The sequence below is a fragment of the Sus scrofa genome, chromosome 2 (genome assembly GCF_000003025.6).
Source record: "Sus scrofa isolate TJ Tabasco breed Duroc chromosome 2, Sscrofa11.1, whole genome shotgun sequence".
Classification (NCBI taxonomy): Eukaryota; Metazoa; Chordata; class Mammalia; order Artiodactyla; family Suidae; genus Sus; species Sus scrofa.
In genome coordinates, this window is record NC_010444.4 from 5,066,872 (window position 1) to 5,089,404 (window position 22,533).

The 22,533-nt window shown below is 61.1% G+C and overlaps 4 protein-coding genes across 5 annotated transcripts; 3 read left to right on the plus strand and 1 right to left on the minus strand.

Annotated features, from left to right (window-relative positions):
- On the minus strand, positions 1,664-12,611 carry CABP4 (calcium binding protein 4). 2 transcript variants are annotated; one of them, XM_021082755.1, is made up of 8 exons: positions 11,468-12,611; positions 7,918-8,118; positions 4,958-5,216; positions 4,543-4,573; positions 4,319-4,462; positions 2,984-3,093; positions 2,483-2,630; positions 1,664-2,348 (listed from the first exon to the last, which is right to left on the minus strand). In XM_021082755.1, the coding sequence occupies exons 2-8, from the start codon at positions 7,944-7,946 to the stop codon at positions 2,320-2,322; spliced, it is 750 nt and encodes a 249-aa protein (XP_020938414.1). In that variant the 5' UTR covers positions 7,947-8,118; positions 11,468-12,611; the 3' UTR covers positions 1,664-2,319. The 2 variants fall into 2 exon arrangements, with proteins under 2 accessions (XP_020938414.1, XP_020938413.1); XM_021082754.1 differs by lacking the exons at positions 7,918-8,118; positions 11,468-12,611 and having other exon boundaries at positions 4,958-5,826.
- GPR152 (G protein-coupled receptor 152) lies at positions 7,208-10,632 on the plus strand. Its single transcript, XM_021082753.1, has one exon. It carries the CDS (start codon positions 8,305-8,307, stop codon positions 9,778-9,780), a length of 1,476 nt encoding a protein of 491 aa, XP_020938412.1. The 5' UTR covers positions 7,208-8,304; the 3' UTR covers positions 9,781-10,632.
- On the plus strand, positions 14,423-19,827 carry CORO1B (coronin 1B). The gene is made up of 11 exons (XM_021082756.1): positions 14,423-14,642; positions 15,440-15,639; positions 16,054-16,176; positions 16,267-16,396; positions 16,503-16,684; positions 16,773-16,892; positions 17,488-17,592; positions 17,676-17,821; positions 18,076-18,133; positions 18,921-19,202; positions 19,350-19,827. Exons 2-11 carry the CDS (start codon positions 15,442-15,444, stop codon positions 19,473-19,475), a joined length of 1,470 nt encoding a protein of 489 aa, XP_020938415.1. The 5' UTR covers positions 14,423-14,642; positions 15,440-15,441; the 3' UTR covers positions 19,476-19,827.
- Positions 20,332-22,488, plus strand: PTPRCAP (protein tyrosine phosphatase, receptor type C associated protein). Its single transcript, XM_003122461.3, has 2 exons — positions 20,332-20,449; positions 21,630-22,488. Exons 1-2 carry the CDS (start codon positions 20,447-20,449, stop codon positions 22,251-22,253), a joined length of 627 nt encoding a protein of 208 aa, XP_003122509.1. The 5' UTR covers positions 20,332-20,446; the 3' UTR covers positions 22,254-22,488.

The window sequence follows — 22,533 nt, forward strand, 5'->3', positions numbered from 1 at the left end:
AGTCTTTATGGAAAAATTTCAACTATCATCTCAATATTTCCTCCTGCGCATTCTCCACACTTCCCTCTTCTGAGAGTCCTAAATGACGTTTTTTCCCCTTTTTTTTGGCCACACCCATGGCATGCAGAAGCTCCCCAGCCAGGGATCAACCCCGCACCATAGCAGTGACTACACCAGGTCCTTAACCCACGGAGCCTTCAGGGAACTCCTCCTAATGACTTTTAACTACTTTTTAATATTTTCCCTCTTTCAGCCCTCAGGGCTGCCTTATGGCTGATTTCTCAGATAGAGCTTCCAGTTCGTTCATCTTTTCTTAAATGGTATCGATCTGCTGTTTAAATTATCCCGTGATTTTTCCCATTCTAATGACCACAGCCGTATTTCTAGAAGTTCTACTTTTTTCTTTTTTGTCTTTTGAGGGCCACACCCGCGGCATATGGCGTTTCTTAGGCTAGAGGTCCAATCGGAGCTGTCGCCGCTGGCCTTACACCAGGGTCACAGCAAGGCAGGATCCCAGCCGTGTCTGCAACAAACACCACAGCTCATGGCAACGCCGGATCCTTAACTCACTGAGCGAGGCCAGGGATCAAACCTGCATCCTCATGGATAACTAGTTGGGTTCGTTAACCACTGAGCCATGATGGGAACTCCTGGGTTACTTTTTAAAATTTTTCTATTCTGTGTTCAGTCTATCCTGTTACTAATACTGATTTCCTTCTCTTTTTTTTGTCTTTTCCAGGTCCACACCCGCGGCATATGGAGGCTCCCAGGCTAGGGGTCTAATCGGAGCTGTAGCCGCCAGCCTACGCCACAACCACAGCAACTCGGGATCCAAGCCGCGTCTGCGACCTACACCACAGCTCACGGCAACGCCAGATCCTTAACCCACTGAGCAAGGGCAGGGACCGAACCCGCAACCTCATGGTTCCTAGTCGGATTCGTTAACCACTGCACCACGATGGGAACTCCCCTGATTTGTAATTTTTTGTCGTGAGTTCATTTTCAGAAGTAACAGGGTTGGAGCTCCTCTTGTGGCTCAGCAGAGATGAACCTGACTGGCAGCCACAAGGACACACGTTCAATCTCTGGCCTCGCTCAGTAGATTAAGGATCCAGCATTGCTGTGGCTGTGGTGCAGGCTGGCAGCTGTAGCTCTGATTGGACCCCTAGCCTGGAAACTTCCATATGCGTGGGTGCGGCCCTAAAAAGACCAAAAAAAAAAAAAAAGAAAAAGAAAAGACAGAAGTAACAGGGTTGTTTGGGTTTTTTTTTAAGTCCCACGTGCCCTGGGTTGACAGAGCACCCTTCTCAGCAGTTTTCTCCTGTTTCTTCAGCTTTTCACACACGGATATAAACCACACTCCTGCTTGAGGTGAGGCCTGAGTTTCGGATTCACTGGGGTAATGTTTTCCTCTCAAGATCCGAAATGTCTCCTCTCGCCACTTTCTCAGGCTAATGGGTGCAGGTATGTTTTGGTCCCCTTTTTCCTTTTTTTTTTCTTTTAGGGCCACACCTGCAGCATATAGAGGTTCCCAGCCTAGGGGTCAAATCGGAGCTACAGCTGCCGGCCTACGCCACAGCCACAGCAACGCCAGATCCAAGCCATGCCTGCGACTACACCACAGCTTAGGGCAATGCCGGATCCTTAACCCACTGAGCAGGGCTAAGGATCAAACCCACGTCCTCATGGATACTATTCAGGTTCTTAACCCCCCAGCCACAACGGGAACTCCTGTTCCCCTTTTCAAGAACAGGGTAGCCCGTTGAGACCCTAAAATATACTGGGTGACGTCATGTCTTTTGTCCCCTCCTGGGTGTCAGAGCCCAGGCTCCCAAACCTCTCTGCAGCCCCCGCGGCATCTGCTCCCTCGACCACCCAGCTTTCTGTTCTCTCTTTGTCTTTGGTCCCTGAGGTCATCCTTTTCTTTCAAGTTCAGCTTAAAAAAAAAATTCTACATATAAGTAGTGAGAGGCATCCAGCCACCCTCTCAATTCAGCGTGTTACCAGAATCCCCCACTACACTGCCCCGTCTTCGAATGCCCGCAGTGCCAGGGAGCACCCTACCTCCCAAGGGTTGGAGAGACCCCAAATCTTGCTCACACAGGGAATGATGGGAGCTTAAGGGCTGGTTTCCTCCAGGCAGCTTGAGCAGGAGGGAGGTGAGGACGAGGGCGGGTAGGTGACGTCCGGGGCCAACTCTCCAGCCAGATGTTGCAGGAGCAGAAGAAGCCTGGGGCTGCTGGGTCTCTTTCATCCTGGGACCTCGGGGCCGAGGGTGTGCGGCATGATGCTTGTTGGAGTCTGGGGCCGGAGGGGGCCTCAGTGAGTGCAAAGCATCATCACAAACTCTGCGGGAGAGAAGGGGCGGGGCTTGGGCAGGTCCAGGTCAGGGACACCCCCCCCCCTGCCGCCCCCGAGGCACTGGGCTCAGCCTGGGAGCCAGAGGAATGGGGTGGGGTGGCTGGCAGAATAGGAAACTCACCGTCAAAATCTACAGTGCCGTCCCCATTGAGATCCACTTCTCGGAGCATCTCGTCCAGCTCAGAGCCCGCCAGTGGCTCCCCCAGCAGAGCGGGTGCTGCCTGTCGCAGTTCTGCCACGGTGATTCGTCCATCCCTGTCCCTGTCAAACTGGGATGCCAGCAGGCTCAGCCTCTCCTGCCCAAAGCGGCCTCTGCCAGAACCCACCTCCGCCTTGCCACGTCCTGTGCGTAGATGCTCCAACTTCATCCATCCAAGCCCTCCTCCTCCTCCTCCTCCTCCCAGGCTGAAGGGGGAGCCCCCGCCCCAGGAAGTCTCTCTGGGTGGATCCCCGAGCTGAGAGTGAGCCAAACCCTCTTCCACCCTTCTCTGGCCCTACTCCCACCAACTGCAGGGCTCGAAGCTTCCAGAGACTGAGGGTCCCAGCCTCCCCCGGCCTGGGCCTGGGCCAGTAAGGATGCCACCCCAAAGCCACCCCTCCCCCCAATCTGGACGCTCCACACCTCTCGGAAGGCGATGCGCAGCTCCCGCACACCCAGCATGTGTGCGGTCTCCTCCCTCAGCTTCGGGCCCATCATCTCCACAAACTCCTCGAAGTCCACGCGGCCACCCACTGCGGACCCGGGCACAGGCGGTGAGTGCTGGGGCCCAAGGCAGGAAGCTCGAGGGCCAGCCCCTCCCTGGCCACCACCAGAGGGATGGGAGGCTGCAGCCGCGAGCTCTGTGGGCGGGCAAAGTGCTCACGTCCTGGCCGTGGAACCAGACAGCCCCGAGTTCAAAGCCTGGCTCCGTCACACTCATGGTGTGGCCTCAGGTGACTTACTGAACGCCTCTCCTCATCTGAGGTCAGAGTGCTGTTGGGGTTGCAGTTCAGGGCTACGAAGTGCCACAGTCCCACAGGTGGCAGTAAGTACCCCGTGGAGGCATACCCAGGTAGTTCCTGGATTATAAGTTGCCACCAGTTAAAAAAACACCAGTGATCAATTAACAGCTTGGGGGAAAGAAAGAAGCATGACACTAAATATTCACATCTACGGCTCAGCACCTCCCATTTGGGAAACTGTAAAGAAGAAAACTGGGAGTTCCTGTTGAGGCCCAGTGGTTAACGAATCCAACTAGGAACCATGAGGTTGCGGGTTCGATCCCTGACCTTTCTCAGTGGGTTAAGGATCTGGCGTTGCCGTGAGCTGTGGTGTAGGTTGCGGACGCGGCTCAGATCCCACGTCGCTGTGGCTCTGGCGTAGGCTGGCGGCTACAGCTCCGATTCGACCCCTGGCCTGGGAACCTCCATATGCCGTGGGAGCGGCCCAAGAAATGGCAAAAAAGACAAAAAAAGAAGAAGAAAACCTACGCAATCTGGTATCTGACAAATCAGCTAATGAGAATCACACAAGCGCGGCCCACGAGACCTGTAATTGCAGGAAACGGCCAGGGTTCTGTCACTCCAGGTCTCACCAAACCTCAGGAGACTCTGCCAGAGGCTCGGGAGGGTCAGAGAGAGAGAGACAGAGACAAAGCAGGCTGCTACCAGCACAGACCGCTGTCTCTTAGTCCCAGAAGGAGGTCCTCAGCCTGAGCCCCAGAGCCTCTCTCGGATCACTCGGTGCCTTTCTTGTCCCCACCCACCCACGTGTGCCAGGGCCAGTGTCAAACTGCCCTGGAAACTGCCACCTCTCTTGCTCCACCATCACCCCTGCCGGACTCCCAGTGCACGCCTGGGAGCACCTCCCTACGCCTGTGCCTATTCCCCTGAACCGCGGGGCTGGGAGAGGGCTGGGCCTGCAAAGCGGGTGGCTCCTGTCCCCCCCACCCCCACAGGTGGGGGGTCAAACACTGACTTCGCATCTTGACGTGCTGGGAGACCTCGATGAGCTCCATCTCCGTGGGCATGTAGCCCAGCGTGCGCATGCACTCGCCCAGCTCCCGGTAGCCGATGTGGCCGTCGTGGTCCGTGTCAAACTCCTCGAAGGCGGCCCGAAGCTCTGCAGGGCAGGCATGTCAGGCGCAGGCAGCCAGGCTCTGGGACACCTCCCACCCGCTGCTGTCAGCAGGGGCTACTTACCGTCCAGCTCCTCGGGGCCCAGCTCTCGGTCCTGCAGAGGCATAGTCCAGCTTGTCCCTGGGGCCAGCCAGGGCTCTGGCCATCCTTCCTCCTCCAGCCCCAGCCCGAGCTGGCCTGGGCAGGGTCCATCCCACAAGGGCAGGAGAAGGCGGCTGAAGTCTCGGGGGCCCCAGGAGAGATGACCTCCTTCCTGCTCCTGGAGCCCCAAGCTCCCACAGATCCCTGGGCTTGAGGTCTATCTCTGCCCACCGCCCAGGACCTGCCCAAGACCTGCCCTTCCCCGGACTCAGAAACCCTGCCCCCACTGCCCAGGCTCCTGAGTCTGGAGCAGAAGCCTCTGGAGGCTTGAGTGCTAAGCCCACCCGTGTCCCCACCCCACACCCAGGTCCCCAGCGCTGCCCTGGGCCCACCTGACCTTCCCGAAGATGCGGTTCAGCAGGGGCCCGTACGTCCTCTGAGCAGCATCGTGCTGGGAGGCAGGACGGTGCCGGTGGGACTGGCGACGAGAGGCCAGTGCAGGGGCCACAGGGCCTGGTCCCTCCTGCCCTTCTCTGGTCCTAGATGGGTTCTTGCTGCTCTCCGGGGCCTCAGGGCCCTGTGGCGGGGGCTGTTCCCCAGAGCTGCCGGAGTCCTTCCGGGACCCTCGGAGCCCCTTCTTCTTGCTGCTCCTCCTCCTGGTCAAGGGAAGCCCCTCAGCACCTCTACCAGAAGCTTCGACCCCCCCAGGGGGCTGCTGGGGGGCCCCATGCTGCTCCCCCCGCTGCTCTGTGGCCATGTGGAAAGGGGTGACAGGGCTCAAAGATGCAGCACCAGGGAGCAGCCCTGCCTCTCGGAACCCATAAAGCTGCTTATGCACTGCCACCCTGAACACTGCGGGCCAGGGATCGGGCCCTGAGGGGATTAGGGTAAGTGAGGCAGGCAGCCCAGGCCCTAATCCCAGCCCTCTGCCTGGGGGCGACCAGGACAGAGCCTGATGCGTCAAGGGAACTGGCCTCAGCAACACAGGTGGCTGCCGTGAGTTTTGGACTCCAGCTCTGCCACTTAGGAGCTGGGAGCCCCAGCAAATTCCCCTCTAAGCCTCAGTTGCTTCATCTATAAAATGGGGGCAATCCTGCTGAAAAGTCAAGACTCTGCCCACTTGCATGATGTGGGCAGGACTTAGCTAAGGCAGGGCGAGGACAGTGTCTCGGGCAGAAGAGGACTGTGGGCAAAGGCTGGAGGTGGGTTCCTGTTGTGGCTCAGTGGGTTACGAATCCAGCTGATATCCATGAGGATATGGTTCGATCCCTGGCCTCGCTCAGTGGGTTACGGATCCTGCCTTGCTGTGAGCTGTGGCTGCAGCTCTGATTCAACCCCTAGCCTGGGAATTCTCATATGCCCTAAAAAGGGAAAAAAAAAAAAAAAAAAGCCTGGGAGGCGGGGAGAAGAGGACGAGTTCTCACTGGCGCCCACACGAGTGCCGTCCTGGCTCAAACAGAGGATGTGTGAAGTTGCGGGAGAGAGGCCCTATCCTAGCGGCCTTAAATCACGGATGACTGCATGTCATGGGGGTGACATCAGAGGAGGTGGACCCTGGGGGGACCCAGAGCCTGTCCTGAGCTGAAGGGGCCCAGGATGAGGGGTTCTAGCCACCTGACCCGGCCGGGGATGGGGGTGCCTGGCTGGTCCCTTGGCCCCGTGGGCCGGGGTTAGGGTTTCCCGGAGAGCTGCCCCATGAATGATTGATGTCCCTTCAGCTTGGGTTTCATGCCGCCGCCTGAGTGCCGCCGGGCACCGTGCTGCAGGCCCCGGTGCTGTGCGGGCCTGGGCAGGTAGCTGGACCCCTGGGCGGACAGGCTGGCCCTGCTCCTTCCAGCCGGCAGCTGCACCTCACAGGTAAGCCAGGCCTCCCTGTCAGGACCCAGGGGAGCCCAGGGCTCTGATCCAGTAGGGGCTGGAGCCTGCAGAGTGGGGTCTGCCCGAGTGAGGGCCCTGGGGCTGTGGAGACCTCTGGGTTAAAGGTCAAGTGGCTGGAGCCGTGGGCCTTGGGCAGGATCTGGCCTTTCCAGGGCATCTGGTTTCTCCACCCTCGGAGGGAGACTCCCTCCCCCCAACTAAGGAAAGTAGGGTCAGGGGCAGCAGGCCCCTGGGGACCCAGCCACCCTTATCCTCATCACACTGCCGGGCCCTCTGCCCCATTTTCTTCCTTCCTTTCTTCCTCTTCCTTTCTTTTCTTTTTTCTTTTTTTTCTTTCTTTTTTTTTTTTTTTTTTTGTCTCTTTGCCTTCTCTAGGGCCACACCCACGGCATGTGGAGGTTCCCAGGCTAGGGGTCGAATCGGAGTTGTAGCTGCCAGCCTACGCCAGAGCCACAGCAATTCAGGATCTGAGCCTCATCTGCGACCTACACCACAGCTCACGGCAACGCCAGATCCTTAACCCACTGAGCAAGACCAGGGATCGAACCCACAACCTCATGGTTCCTAGTCGGATTCGTTAACCACTGAGCCACGACAGGAACTCTCTTTCTTTCTTTCTTTCTTTCTTTCTTTCTTTCTTTCTTTCTTTTTCTTCCTTCCTTCCTTCCTTCCTTTCTTCCTTTCTTCCTTTCTCTTTCTTTCTTTCTTTCTTTCTTTCTTTCTTTCTTTCTTTTTTCTTTCTTTTTCTTTCCTTCCTTCCTTCCTTCTTTCTTCCTTCCTTCTTCCTTCCTTCCTTCCTTCCGCTCCGTCTTTCCCTTTCTTTCTTTTTCAATTTTGACTGCCCCGCAGCATATGGAGTTCCCAGGCCAGTGATCAGATCCAAGCCAGAGTCACACCCTAAGCTGCAGCTGTGGCAACGCCAGATCCTTAACCCCCCTTGTTGGCTGGGGCTCGACCCTGAGTCCCAGCGCTTCCAAGATGCCGCTGACCCCATTGCCCCTCAGTGAGAGCTCCAGCCCCCTTTGCTATTCAGTGGCCCCAGGGGACAAATATGGACCACCCTCTTCCCCAGACTCCCAGTCCATCCTGGATTCCTATGGGCTCAGGGGATCCTGAGCCCTCTCTTCTTCATCTCTTAAACACTGGAACCCAGGATACCACATGAAAAGGAGGCGGTGATGCTCTGACCAAGCGGTTGGTTTTTGGTTTTGTTTTGCTTTTTAGAGCTGCATCTGCCGCATATGGAAGTGCCCAGGCTAGGGGTTGAATTGGAGCTGCAGCTGTGGGCCTACACCACAACCACAGCCATGCCGGATCCTTAACCCACTGAGCGAGGCCAGGAATCGAACCTGCATCCTCCTAGATACTAGTCGGATTCATTACCGCTGAGCCACAATGGGAACTCCTGACCAAGTGGTTTTTAAACTGTGTTCCCCCTGCCCCCCAGCCCTAAGGGTGCCCGCCCTCTTCTAATCTAACCTCGTGCCATCGTGGAGTTCTGCTATCATATGTTACTGAGATGTATTTGAAAGCCTCCGGTTTCATCTGCCTGGTCGCAGTGGGGGTCCCTGCAGGAGCATGGTTAGTTTCCTGGGAATAGTTCGTTGCCGAGGAGTGAGTCCTGGTGCCCGCATTCCGTCCTCTGAGCTTGGGCAAGTCATGGAACCTTCCTCTCTTTCCCTGTGGAACGGATCGTAATCTATTGAAAGTCTCTGAACCTTCTTCTCTTTACCTGTAGAGTGGATTGTTATCTATTTCAAGCCCCTGGCAAAGGGGAACGACCTCAAAGGGGACGATGATGGCCCAGAGAGGGACAGTGACTTGCGTGGAGATGCACAGCATCCGCTCTCTCCTATTCAGTGCTTCATGCCGTCATTGATTCACCAGACGCCCACTCCATGTCCGGTGGGACCCTGGGGACCTCAGATGGACACTGCAATGGAAGCCAACCTGGCTGCCGCTGGCCGTGGGCCCCGCACAGAGCTCGAAGACGAGGACTACTACCCCCAGGGTGGCTGGGACACGGTCTTCCTGGTGGCCCTGCTGCTCCTGGGGCTGCCCGCCAACGGGCTCATGGCGTGGCTGGCCGGCTCGCAGGCCCGTCAGGGAGCAGGCACGCGGCTCGCCCTGCTCCTGCTCAGCCTGGCCCTCTCGGACTTTCTCTTCCTGGCGGCGGCCGCCTTCCAAATCCTAGAGATCCGGCACGAAGGGCACTGGCCGCTGGGGACGGCCGCCTGCCGCTTCTACTACTTTCTGTGGGGTGTGTCCTACTCCTCCGGCCTCTTCCTGCTGGCAGCCCTCAGCCTGGACCGCTGCCTGCTGGCGCTGTGCCCTCGCTGGTACCCTGGGCACCGCCCAGCCCGCCTGCCCCTCTGGGTCTGTGCCGGGGTCTGGGTGCTGGCCACGCTCTTCAGCGTGCCCTGGCTGGTCTTCCCCGAGGCCGCCGTCTGGTGGTACGACCTGGTCATCTGCCTGGATTTCTGGGACAGCGAGGAGCTGCCGCTGAGGATGCTGGAGATTCTGGGGGGCTTCCTGCCTTTCCTCCTCTTGCTCGTCTGCCACGTGCTCACCCAGGCCGCCGCCTGCAGGACCTGCCGCTGCCGCCAGCCCAGGCCCACGGCCTGCCGTGGCTTTGCCCGCGTGGCCAAGACCATTCTGTCGGCCTACGTGGTCCTGCGGCTGCCCTACCAGCTGGCGCAGCTGCTGTACCTGGCCTTCCTGTGGGACGTCTACCCCGGCTACCTGCTCTGGGAGGCGCTGGTCTACTCTGACTACCTGATCCTGCTCAACAGCTGCCTCAGTCCCTTCCTCTGCCTCCTGGCCAGCGCCGACCTCCGGGCCCTGCTGCGAGCCGTGCTCTCCTCCTTCGCCGCTGCTCTCAGTGAGGAGCGGCCAGGCAGCTTCGCGCCAGCCGAGCTGCAGACCCAAGTGGACTCTGGGGATCAGACTCTGCCAGGGCCAGTGGCTGAGACCCAGCCACCAGCAAACCCCGGGGCCCAGCCCCAGGTGGACCCCGCAGCCCAGCCACCAGGGAACCCTGTGATGCAGCCCCAGGTGGACCCCACGGCCCGGCCCCCAGTGGACCCCACGGCCCAGCCTCAGTCAGACTCGGTGGCCTCATCTCAGCTGAACCCCAGGGCCCAGCCGCAGGCAAGCCCCGAGGCCCAGCCCCCTGGACCCACTGCCAGCTCAGCCCCCAGCCCCTGTGACGAAGCCTCCTCTGCCCCATCCGTGGATTCCACCCCAGAGGCCCCTGTAGGCCTGGCCACACCGGCTCCCTCTGAGGGAGAAAGACCCAGCCAGGCCCCCGAAGAGGAGCCGCCGGGTGCAGGCCCCACGTGAAGGTCCAGGGAAGCCCAGGGAAGAGCGGGGGAGGCAGAGGAAGCCGCCCGCCAGAGAGGACAGAGACAGTGGAGGAAGGCCCCGAGTCCCCGGGGCCTGGCAGCTGGACTTGGGGGACGTGACCTTGAAGCAGCCAAAAGTTGTGGACAGTTTGTTGTGAGTGTTGCACTCTCGCCTGGGTCCCTGCAAGCTCTCCGTACTGGCCCGCACACGGCAGCCGAACAGCCCCCTGAGCTGTCACTGCTGATGACCTGCCGTGCTCTGCCCTCCAGTGTCCTCAGACCCCACCGATGGTTTCCCCCGAGCCTCGGTCCTGCAGGAGAAAGACAGCGACTTCCCCAGGACTGATCTGACCTCCCCTGGATCTTGCCCCGCCCGCCTCCCTTCCTGTCCCATCCACTAACCTGGCACGAGAAGCCAAAGGAGCAAGTCCCTGCAGAGAAGGGATGCATTCAGGAGCCATCAGGAGCCTGGGGCCTTAAGAGCCCATCAGCTGGCCTGATGTGGCCAAGCCCTCTGCATCAGCCCCCGACTCCCAACAGGCAGTGAGGCCGGGGCAAGACTTCCCTCAGTACGGTGGTGGGTGCAGAGGCAGGAGCTGGCAAGCCCAGGTTCAAATCTGGGTCTGGGTGATTCTGGACAAGCTGACTCACCCTCTGAGCCCCTGTTTCTTCTGGCATGAGGATTAAATGAGAAAGTGTGGAGAGTTCCCATTGCGGCTCAGTGGGTTAAGAACCCAGCTAGTATCCATAAGGGCTCGGGTTCGATCCCTGGCCCAGTGGGTTAAGAATCCGGCATCACCATGAGCTGCAGTGTAAGCTGCAGATGTGGTTGGATCTGGTGTTACAGTGGCTGTGGCATAGGCTGGCAGCTACGGCTCCAATTTGACCCCTAGCCTGGGAACTTCCATGTGCCACAGTACAGCCCTAAAAAGACAAAAAAGAAAGAAAGTGAGTGAGATGCCAGGCAGGAAGTGGCACACAGGAGGGGCTGGGTGAACAGAGGTTCTTCCTTTGTGACATCCAGGGATGTCTCTGCAGGGGCTGGGGATGGATGGATGCGAGCAGGTGCCACCTGGCCTGAGCATCTGGGATCCAGTGAGCTTTGGGGCAGATCAACTGGTGCCCTTGACCAGCGCTGGGCTGCAGACACCCAGGTGGCCTAAGAGAGCAGGGGGCCACCGCTGTGCTTTGGGCAGTTTCAGGGGACTTCAAGGTCTGCTACATTTAAGAGTTCAACTAGTGTTCGCCCGCCTACCCACTCCAACCCTGTGATGGGGGCTGGAGGTACAGAGTGCCCTGATCCTGCTCACCTGAGCCCCTTGCACACTCTCAGCCCAGGTGCAGAGACAGGAAGATGCCCAAGCAGAGAACTGTAGGGAGCAGTGGCTCCAGAGACACCACAGGCCCCTTTGAGGTCACACCGTGCCTCGGGGGGCAGAGCCAACTTCTCCCCTCTCAAGCTGCAGACATTGCTAGAAAAACTAGGAACTGCCGAAGTTCTATTTTCAGAACCCCTTCACCCACTTCCGTTTCCCACACATCACCCGCTGCTGGTCCTCGCCCCTTCCAGCTTTCTCTCAACCCCCAGAGTCCCCAAATCACAAACTCTTCCCCTCCCCCCTCCCCCCCCGCCCATTCTCCTTAGCTCAGCCTCGTGACCTTTAGAAGCTGAGAGATGCCCTTACCAGTAGGTATAAATGACAAGGACCTTTTACATGCTGCCCTTCCCGGGGTGGGGGGCTTGCATTTTTCAAAGGCAGCAGGCTGTCCAGCCAGACCGAAGTGGTGCAATCAGATCCGGGTTCTGGTTCCGAGGTTGCTCTTCGCCTCAGTTTTCTCCTCTGTGAAACAGGGTCAGAATGTTCCCCTTACACATTTGGCTGTTGTGATCTTTAACTTCACCCGGGGACGGGACGGGACGGGGACAGAAGCATGCTGGCGCTGCTGCTGGGGGGTGTGAGACCAGCAGAATAATCGTAGCACTTCCTAGAACCATGGGCACTGAGGCCAGTGGGAGAGTGATCTCTGGACAGACACAGATTTGCTAAATTCATTTACCCAGCCAATATGTAATGAGCACTTGTTGGGCTTGTTGGTGCTTTTCCAGCCAGCCTTCCATTTTGAGGGGGGATTGGGGAGTGGCCCCTAGAGGTTGTTTGCATCCTGGCTCTCTACCACTCACCTGCTGGCTCTTGGCCTCTTTGGGACTCAGTTTCCTCATCTGTGAAATGGGATCTTAACAACGGTTCCGTTTTCTAGGAGTGCTTAATCCCTATGAAAACGCTTGGATCCTTGTCTGGCACAGTGTAAACGCTCAATAATTGTTAGCCATGAATTTGATTGTACCCCTAGACACCCCCAGGCCTCACTCTTGGCCTGGGACCAGCACTGCCCCACCAGAGCCCACGTGGCAGCATCCTGCCCACCAGGCATTGCCCTCACCTCCCACAGCCTCCTCTTCCACTTTCCAAACGCTTCCACACTCCCCACCGCACTGAATGCACCCTTCCTGAGGCCAGGGTCTGGACTTCTGTCCCCCAGGCAGAATGTTCCTCTTCCTTTTCCCAGACAGGGGTCTCAAAGCCTTTTCACATGGCAGGCAGATCAGGCACTAAAACCTCCGTGCCAGCCACCTGTCTACAACTCTGGGGCCTACTCCAAGTCCCACCTCTTGGAGAGTGGGCCAGCTCCCCCTCCGAGGTCCCAGAACCCCACTCCTAATGGGTACTTGCTATCTGGGAGAAAGAGCAGTGCCATGAAGGGTTTTGTGAGATAAAGAGGAGTTCTCCTGCTGACCCACAGAGGAGGGTTTTGTGCTGGAGGAAACATGCACAGCCAGGGCCAGAGGGAGGGAGGGAGGGTTTTCCCTCCACATTCCACATCCCTGCACCTTACCCTAACACACTCCATGGGGCTAGGTGCCTATTGCCTTCTGGAACATCATTCCTCCCCTCCCCTTCACAGGGACCAGACATTGACCCTGAGAGCTGTGAATATGAACATATTTCAATTCCACATTTAGGGCTGTTCGTTCATTCATTCAATGTACATTAACTGAGTGCAAAACGTGGGTTCGGTTGTGTTCCAGGTAGTGGCGTTACGGTGGGAAACAAGGCCAAGTTCAGTCCTCAATGTGCTGACATCCGAGTGGGGCAAGGCAGACAAAAAGCAAATGCACAATTAACTATACAAGGTCACATAGGCTGGTGATCAAGAAAGACACAGGAGAGGGAGTTCCCTTCATGGCTCAGTGGTTAACGAACCCGATTAGGATCCATGAGGATATGGGTTCGAACTCTGGCCTCGCTCAGTGGATTGAGGATCCAGCGTTGCCATGAGCTGTGGTGTAGGTCTCAGACGTGGCTCAGGTCCTGCGTTGCTGTGGCTGTGGCGTGGGCTGGCTACTGTAGCTCCGATTGGACCCCTAGCCTGGGAACCCCTGTATGCCACAGATGCAGCCCCAAAAAGAAAAAAAAAAAAAAAAGAATGAATAACACAGGAGAAACAAGTAAGAGCCAGGGAGTGCTGCGTGAGGAGAGTGTCCTGGGAGGGTCTCAGAGGAGGTGACATTTGGGCAGAGACCTGGAGGGCCTGAGGGATGGGACTTTTCAAGATCTGGGGGTAGAGTTTCCAGATGGAGGGAACGGGGTGCGCGGAGGCCCTGGGCTGGGAGGGCAGGTGGTGTTTTTCAGGGGTAGGAGGGTCGGTGACCCTGAGCCTCATGCCGGGAGAAGGGCGACGGGCAGGGGGCATGGCTGTGGGTCTTACATCGAGTGGTGATGGAGGACAAAGGGAGGTCCAGGGGGAATCTGGTGTGGGCTTTAGACAGACCCTGGGCTGTTGCCTGGAGGACACGATGGGAAGCTGCATTCCCTCTTCCAAGCCACCCACATTCCCGACTGGGGCTGGAAGCATTGGCCTGTCCTAGGGCTTATGGAGCAGCGAGAAAAGCAAGGACTTTGGAATCAAACAGATGAAGCCTGTGGAGGGGCAGACTCTGCCTCCCAGGCACATTTAAGGCTCCCAGCGTGGGACCGGCTGGGATCTGGGAGGCCAGTCTGGACTCCGGTCTCAGGAGCTGGCTAGGAGGAGGGAGACATCCGTGGACGAACCTCCAGGCCTTTGTGGGAGATGGTGAGGAAAGGAGGGTGCGGGGGATCTGGAGGTCTGTTTCTTTTTAATAAGGAGGACAGGCAGGACCCGAGGGTGAGCATCAGGAAGAACGGGACGGCCATGTCTTCCCCTCGCCCCTTAAAACACCGATATTTAATTTACAATGTACCAAGAGCATGAACTCTCTACCTTAAGAAGGGGCAATGAATATATCCACCGTCAGAGCAGAGAACTGTATTTTGGAGCCGGGATTGATTGAGGGACAGGAAAATGTGCCCTGAGGGGGGCGATCAGGAGGGCGAGGTTTCACCAGCCCCCGGCGACTCCAGGCAGGACGCCAACTAGAGGAGCAGCCCCGGGGAGGGGCCCAGGTCTGCAGCCCAGTCTGCAAGACTCCAGTCCCATCTCCATCCCGGTTCCAGCTCCTTTGCCCCAGAAAGTCCCGGGGGCTTGCGGGGCGGGGCTATTCTAGGCCCCGCCCAAGGCCCGCCCCGTGCCCTCCGGACCACACCCCCCGCCAGCTCCGCACTCCTGGCGCTGCGCTCCGCGCTGCCAGGCTCTAATTCGAGGCCTCCCGCCCCGCCCCTCCGCGCGTGACCTCGGCCCCGCCCCCGTGAGCCCCCGCCCCGCCTCCCGCCCCCCCCGCCCCCCAGCTCCTCTGTCATTTCCTGATTCCCGCTTCCTGCTTCCCAGAGACTGGGATCCGGAGCCACCCGAGGACGGTGCTGCAGCCCCCGGGCGTCCCCGGTGAGCGCGACGGGCCGGGGCTGGGGACACAGGCGGAGGGTTGGGCGGGACTTCGGGGGCAGCGCCCCAGGGGGCTGGAGTGGGGGTCGCGAGTCCAAGGAACCCTTCCGCTCCGCGGCGCCCCACCCTCAGACCCAACTCCCCTTGGCCGTTCAGCCTCTCCCCTGCTGGGCCGGGATCCCCTGAAGTTGCGCCCCTGGCTCACCTTGGACCCCGCTCCGAGGGCGCTCTGGGATGCTCTGTGGCCGGAACCTGCGTTCCGACTCCCGACGAGACCTGCCAGGCCCCCTGCGCCGGCCTGGGGCTCCCTGCACATTCCTGCAGGCACTGCACATTCCGTGGGACCCAGAACTGGGGCCTCGCGCGGCCCCACAGCGGAGACCATTCCTGGCTCCTCTGTCCTCCCCATCACCCTGCTTCCAATTCCTGGGCTGCAAAGAGCCCGCTGGGAAACGACTAGGACCCACTGAGGAGCTAAGCTTGCATGGCTTGGGCACCTCCCACCTCCCCCACACGCATACCAGAGCCGGGAGGGGCCCCGGCTAGGGTCCTGCAAAGCCCCTCAGGACTCAGCAGTGCCGGCCTGAGGTCAGTGCATTTCTGCCTTCAGATCCCCGTTTGGGGTGAGGCAGCCAGGGCCACGCGCTGACCCTCCTGTATAACTGGGGAAAGTGAGAGCCAGGCGATCTGCGATGACCCCGCCCCCTGGTGCATCCTCCCCGCTGCCCTGTGCAGCCCTGGGAGGGCTGGGGGCTGTTGGGTGGGCAGGGGCTGACTGGTGCTTCTCTGCCCTGCAGTCATGTTCCGCAAAGTGGTTCGGCAGAGCAAATTCCGACATGTGTTCGGGCAGCCTGTCAAGAACGACCAGTGCTACGAGGACATTCGCGTGTCCCGCGTCACCTGGGACAGCACCTTCTGCGCCGTCAACCCCAAGTTCCTGGCAGTGATTGTGGAGGCCAGCGGCGGGGGCGCCTTCCTGGTGCTCCCCCTAAGCAAGGTGGGCCCCAGCAGAGCTGGGGAAAGACTGGAGGCAGCCGGGTCCCATCGGCCAGGCCCCATCGGCCAGGCCCATCGGCTCGCTTCGCAACCCATAATTTGCCCATCCCCGCGCTGCTGGGCAGGTGTTGTCACAATCCAGATTTACTACCCGGGAGGTGTTAGCTCAGGTGGAGAAAGCGTTTTATTGCCCCAGAGTCAGGGTCAGAGGCAACAAACTTCTCCTGCGCACCTGCTGATGGCTGTGAGGAAGAGGTGGGTCAGGATGAGGCAGGGTGAGAGTCACATCTGGGCCCCCCGTGGGCCAGGCCAACCGCATCATTCCCCCTTCAACGGAGGGACGGACTCAGGCTTTGGGAGGGACCGAATCAGCGGGGTCTCAGGCCCCCCTTGACTGCCCCCTTCATGCCCTCAGACGGGCCGCATTGACAAGGCCTACCCGACAGTGTGTGGACACACGGGACCCGTCCTGGACATCGACTGGTGTCCCCACAATGACGAAGTCATCGCCAGCGGCTCGGAGGACTGCACGGTCATGGTGAGGCTCAGGGCTGGGGTCGCGGGTGCGGCTCCAGGCTCCTGGCGGCTGGGCCGGGCGGGGGCGTCAGCTGACCTCCGTCCCCCGCAGGTGTGGCAGATCCCAGAGCACGGGCTGACCTCCCCGCTGACAGAGCCCGTGGTGGTGCTGGAGGGTCACACCAAGCGCGTGGGCATCATCACGTGGCACCCGACGGCCCGCAACGTGCTGCTCAGCGCAGGTCTGCCCCGCGGCCCCCGCCCCGCCCGGCTGAGGCCCATGCCGGGTCTGGTCCCGGGAGGGTGGTCAAAGCGGGCCTGGTGGGCTGACGGCCCCCCGCCCGGCAGGCTGCGACAACGTGGTGCTCATCTGGAACGTGGGCACCGCGGAGGAGCTGTACCGCCTGGACAGCCTGCACCCCGACCTCATCTACAACATCAGCTGGAACCGCAACGGCAGCCTCTTCTGCTCCGCGTGCAAGGACAAGAGCGTGCGCATCATTGACCCCCGCCGGGGGACCCTGGTGGCGGTACGTGGCCCCGGAGGGTGAGGATGGCCGTGGACAGGCGCAGGGGCTCAACTGGGGCGCAGCACCGACTGCTCCGTCTTCCCCGCAGGAGCGGGAGAAGGCTCACGAGGGGGCCCGGCCCATGCGAGCCATCTTCCTGGCGGACGGCAAGGTGTTCACCACAGGCTTCAGCCGCATGAGCGAGCGGCAGCTGGCGCTCTGGGACCCAGTGAGTGGCTGTGCCGGCCGGAGGGGGCCGGCCTGAGATGCGTTCCGCCCTGGGCGAGGAGGGCAGGGGTCACCCTGGAGAGGCCTGTCGTTTCCCCCCAGGACCCGAAGCCTGCCAGCCTCTCCTCTCCCTGCCCCCTGCTCTACCGAGCCCCGTGTCTGCCCACAATGTTCTTACCAACCCAGGGGGCTTCCCTCCTCTGCTTGTCTGTTTCCCCTCGGCTGCCTTCGAGGCCCAGTGCAGAGGGCCCCTCCTCCAGGAAGCCTTCCAGACCTTCCTCTGAAGCACTCGGTCCCACAGCCTGATCCTTCTGTATAGTGACCCCCAGGGGGCCCTCTGACACAGGGGCTGGTGATGCCTGGCACCGCTGGCTCCCGAGTGGTGGGGACTTCCTCAGCACTTGCCTGGTGGCCTGGAGCAGCAGGGAGAAGTGGGACCAGGAGGGGTGGAGGGGAGCCACGAGCAAAGGGTGAATGTGCTCGGGGCAGTGTCAGCCTGCTTGTGAGGCTGGCTGGGGCCAGTCCCGACGGGGGCTTGGGGGGGTGGGGGCAGGTGGGTTCCAGCATAGCCTGACTGCCCCCCACCCCACTGTCAGGAGAACTTCGGGGAGCCCATGGCCCTGCAGGAGTTGGACTCTAGCAACGGGGCTCTGTTGCCCTTCTACGACCCTGACACCAACGTGGTCTACGTCTGCGGCAAGGTGGGGCTGGCGGGACTGGTGGGGGCCGGGGGGCAGGGAGGCAGGCCCGGGCGCTAACCCCCCACACCCCTTCCCACCTGCAGGGTGACTCCAGCATCCGGTACTTTGAGATCACAGACGAGTCCCCCTACATCCACTTCCTGAACACATTCACCAGCAAAGAGCCTCAGAGGGGCATGGGTAGCATGCCCAAGAGGGGCCTGGAGGTCAGCAAGTGCGAGATTGCCCGGTAAGAGGGGCTGCCGGGGCTGCTGACTGCAGGGGAACGGGATGGCCGGGAGGGGGCCAGGAGCCTGCCTGTCAGCACCCGGAGTGAAAGGTCAGACCATAGGCACTCAGGAACAGGAACTGGCCCACAGGGGCCCCGGGGGTCAGCGGTCAGTGCATGGGAGGGGCCGGGGTCAGGACTGGAAGTAGAGGGAGCCAGGAGAGCGGGTAGGGGGCAGGTTCCATCCATGGGTCCTCCCTCCTGCCCTTCCCCAGGTTCTACAAACTGCATGAGCGCAAGTGTGAGCCCATTGTCATGACTGTGCCAAGAAAGGTGAGGCCACTTGGTTCCCCTGCCCACCCGCTCTCCCTTCTCTGGCAGACAGACCACCCAGGGGTGACCAGAGTGAGGCCGGTGACTAGGATATGGCCAAGTGTGGGTGTGGTCAGCGGGTCTGAGAGATGCCCGGCCAGGGGACTGCAGGCCTGAGACCCAGGATGAGCTGAGGCCTTGCTCCGGACGTGCCCCCGGAGACAGAGGCTGGGCAGCCTTGGAGGTCTCCTTGTAGGAGGCCAGGCAGGGGCATGGCCGGAGCAGGGCCTCCAGAGAGGGGTCATCGTCCAGGCGAAGGCACAGAGGTGGGAACAGAGAGAGGGATCGGGGAGTCTGGCTGCAGTGGACGCTCCGGTGAGGTGGGGATGCGGCCACCTCACGGGACTCAGATCCCCAGCCTTGAACGTGTGTCAGTTCTCTAGCCAGCATGCAGGTTAGCATGCCAGGCATATCCAGGGAGCAGAGCTATGAACCAGCTGACAGGGCCCATCCCCAGGAGCTCACAGTCCCAAGGCACAGAATCCCACAAAGCCACATCACTGGCCCCTGCTTGGGAAGGTTGGGGGGAGTCTTCGGGGGGAGCTGTTGGTGGTGTCCAAAGAGGAAGTGAAAGTTGAGATTCGAGCTCTGGAAAGGTCACTGGGAGCCAGGCCTTTGGGAGGTGCGTTGAGCGGGTGCAAGCCTGGGGGCCAGGGGAGTGATGAGGCGGCGGCCCCTGGAGGGTCCAGCCGAGAGGCCCCTGCTGCCGGGCCCCCAGCTAACCTAGACCTCCCCCACCCCTGCGCAGTCGGACCTCTTCCAGGATGATCTGTACCCCGACACGGCCGGGCCTGAGGCAGCCCTGGAGGCCGAGGAGTGGGTGAGCGGGCGGGACGCCAACCCCATCCTTATCTCCCTGCGGGAAGCCTACGTGCCCAGCAAACAGCGGGACCTGAAGGTCAACCGGCGCAACGTGCTGTCGGACAGCCGGCCGGCCTCGGCCCCTGGCTCCACCCGCCCCGGTGCCTCCACGTCTGCCGCTTCCACCAACATCGCTGCCCCCAGCGGCGGCGGCCTCTCCGGAGCCGGGGTACGTGCCTTGCCGCGCGCTGCTCGGGTGTACTGCGCGTGCCCGAACCATTCCGGCCCGTCTCTGGGCCTCGGGCCCCTGCCTGATGGATTTGGGGAGGGGGGGTCTGAGCCTACCCCCTCAGGCTCTCCCCACGTCCCCCCGTAGGAGGCTAGGAAGCTGGAGGAGGTGATGCAGGAGCTGCGGGCCCTGAGAGCGCTGGTCAAGGAGCAGGGGGAGCGCATCGGCCGCCTGGAGGAGCAGCTGGGCCGCATGGAGAACGGAGACGCCTAGGACCCCGGGCCCAGTGGCCGCCACTGCCCCCCCCACCTCCTCCTCCCCCTTCCTCACTCAGCCTCTGCTGGCAGGTCACCCTGACTCCGGCTGGCTACCCCCTGCCCCCTGCTGAGGGTTTCTGGGGCAGGCTCAGGGGCCAGTCCACACCCTGACCCAGCCTGTGGGCCCAGGCTGAAGCCACCGCCTGGCTTTTGTCATTGTCACTGTGGAGGATTTTTGCACCAAGGAGAACGTCTCCCCGAAGGGACCATCTCCCCCCCCACCCAGCACCCCTGCTCCTTCTGCTTAGGGAGCAGGAGGGGTGAGCTCTGTATTTTCATTCCAAATAAAATTCTCTTTCTAAAAACCAGGTTTGGAGTTCTCTTGTGGTGCAGCAGGTTAAGGATCTGGCATTATCACTGCAGTGGTTCAGGTCCCTGCTGTGGTGCAGGTTCGATCCCTGGCTCAGGAACTTCCACATGCTGCGGGCATGGCCAAAAGAAAAAACTAGACAGAACAAAATAGGTTTGCCCTTTTGCTACAAGGGTGGGGCTGGAAAGGAAAGTCTGGACACCTGGGGACAGATGAGGCTCCCATAGCCAGGAGAAAGGTCTGGGGGCTATGAGCATCCCCCAGAGACATGGCTTTCCCGACTTCTGCCAGGTAGGGAAACTGAGGCAGGAGGCCCGTGGATGCCTCTGGCGCCCTGTCTTGCTTTGAGCCGGGTGCCCAGTTTCCCCTCTTGGAGGCCTGTCACAGGCCCCATAGCCACAGCCTTGCTGGCGAGAGGCCAGTGGGGATCTGGTGTGAAGCAGGGTGGTCCCCAGAGGCCCAAGGGCCCCACCAGGGGGTGGCGGGAGGGCTGAGTGGGGTGCCTTGAGCAGGAAGCGGAAGCACTGAATAACCCCTGGCAGCAGCCGAGAGCTCATTTCTCACTCGACACAGCCGGAGCGGAGGTGGGCGCCCAGCACTGAGAGGCCAGCGGACCAATGGTGAGCCTTGGAACCTGCTGGGTCCCCGGGGCGGGAGCTACAGGTGGTCAGGGCTGGAGTATCTGGGCCCCGGGAGAGAGGAAGGATCCCCCGCCACGGGCCCAGGGGCAAGAACAGCCGGTCAGAGGCAGAGGCGAGAGACTCAGGATGAGTGCAGGGCAGAAGCTAGGCCTTCCTCTTGCCTTGCCTCAGACCCAGGCCTCGTTGGGCCTCGGGGCAGGGGCGGCCCCAGCACCCCATTCTGTGCCTGACTCCCCTTCAGGACCCCAGATAGACTCTCACCTGCTCTGCTCAGGACTTGGGACCAGGCACAGGGCCTGCTTGCTTCCGTGGAGCCCGGGCTGACAGCCTGCTGGTGGGGGGGGGAGGGCATGCTTGCGCCTCAGCACCCCTCCCCCCTCGCACCCCCCACCTGCCTTGTTCCGACCGCAGGCTTCCTCTGGCAGCTGCACCCGCCTCCCCTGGCCCCTGGCCCTGCAAGCCTGAGGCCCCCAGGGACAGAGAGTTGAACGGAAATGCTGCAGCTGGGGAAGCCCCTTGGCTGGGAGGAAAGGGGGTCGACCCCCAGCCTGGGACCTGGCTGGCGGCGGGTAGAGCATTGCTTCGGGGTTGGTCCCTCCATCCGGGGCCTCACCTCGGCAACTGGCCCCAACACCTGCCTCCTTGCAGGCACCTTCCCTCCCCTCCATCACCCCTCCCGGGGGGCAGAGTCTTAACACAGTCAACCAGCATTTATTGGCACCTGCTCCGCGCTAGGAATTGTATAGGTGCTTGAGCCAAATAGATCTCTGCCTTCCTGATGGGGACACAGGACAGTAAGCCTAACAAACAGCCGCCTCCGGTGTTGGGGAGGGGGCAGGAAAGTAGAAAGGGAGCGCCAGGCTGGGCTGCAGGCGAGGAACCCAGGTCAGATTAGGCCCAACTGAGGTGCTTTGAGCCGGGATAAGCAGGTGAGCCTTGTGGCTCCTGGGGATGGAACATTCCGGACAGAAGGACCAGCCAATGCACAGGCCCCAGGCAGGCCTCAGGGGCACAGTGGGCGGGGGGCGGGGGTGAGAGGGGGGAGGAGGCATCCGCGGCCAGTCTCCCTTACTGAGTAAGGACTTGGGCTTTTCTGCCTGACTGTCCCTGCCTCACCTAAGAGGCGACAGAGCACAGGCGATGACCCGTCTCCCCACAGGACCTGCCCTGCGCCCTCGGGCTCTGGACACTGCTGGCCCTGCCGGGGGTCCTGGGCTCAGGTGGCACCAAGGACAGCGAGGGCTCCAGCTTGGTCACGGTCATCCTGCTGCTGCTGCTGCTCCTACTGCTGGCCACTGGCCTGGCACTGGCCTGGCGCCGCCTCAGCCAGGACTCCGGGGGCTACTACCACCCAGCGCGCCTGGGTGCCCAGCTGTGGGGCCGCACGCGCCGCCTGCTCTGGGCCAGCCCACCAGGCCGCTGGCTGCGCACCCGGGTGGAGCTGGGGTCGCCCGACGAGGACCTAGAGCGGCAGGATGAGCAGGACATGGAGGATGACTACGACCTGGGTGGTGGCCGGGTGGAACCCGCATCCCAGGAAGAGGGGCAGCCATGCGGAGAGGGGCCCAGCGCACGGCAGGCCCCAGAGCTGGCCGAGGAAGCACACGACGACGACGACGACACCGAAGGGGGCCTGGGCCTGGGCTCCCAGAGGCTGGCGGGGGGCTCAGGCGGCAGTGCCGAGGCCCTGCTGAGCGACCTACACGCCTTTGCTGGCAGCGCGGCCTGGGACGACAGCACGCGGGCGGCTGGGGGCCAGGGCCTCCACGTCACCGCCCTGTAGGAGCCGGCCCTGGTGCCACAGCCCGGCCACTGTGCCTCCGCTTCCCAAGCTGCCACGGCTGGACAGCCTACCCCGGACTCATCATCTCCCACACCCCTGCTTGGAGAGCCTCAGACTGCCACTCCCCCCACTAGTTCTGTGCCCAAGTGTGTGTATCCCTGCCCCCCGCCCAGGAAGGCCATCCGTCCCCAGGGGCACTGGCATCCGTCTGAAATAAAACCCCTCCAGCCCTGGGGTCTGTGGTCCTGTCGTGACCTCTCGGGACGAGTCGTGACAGGTG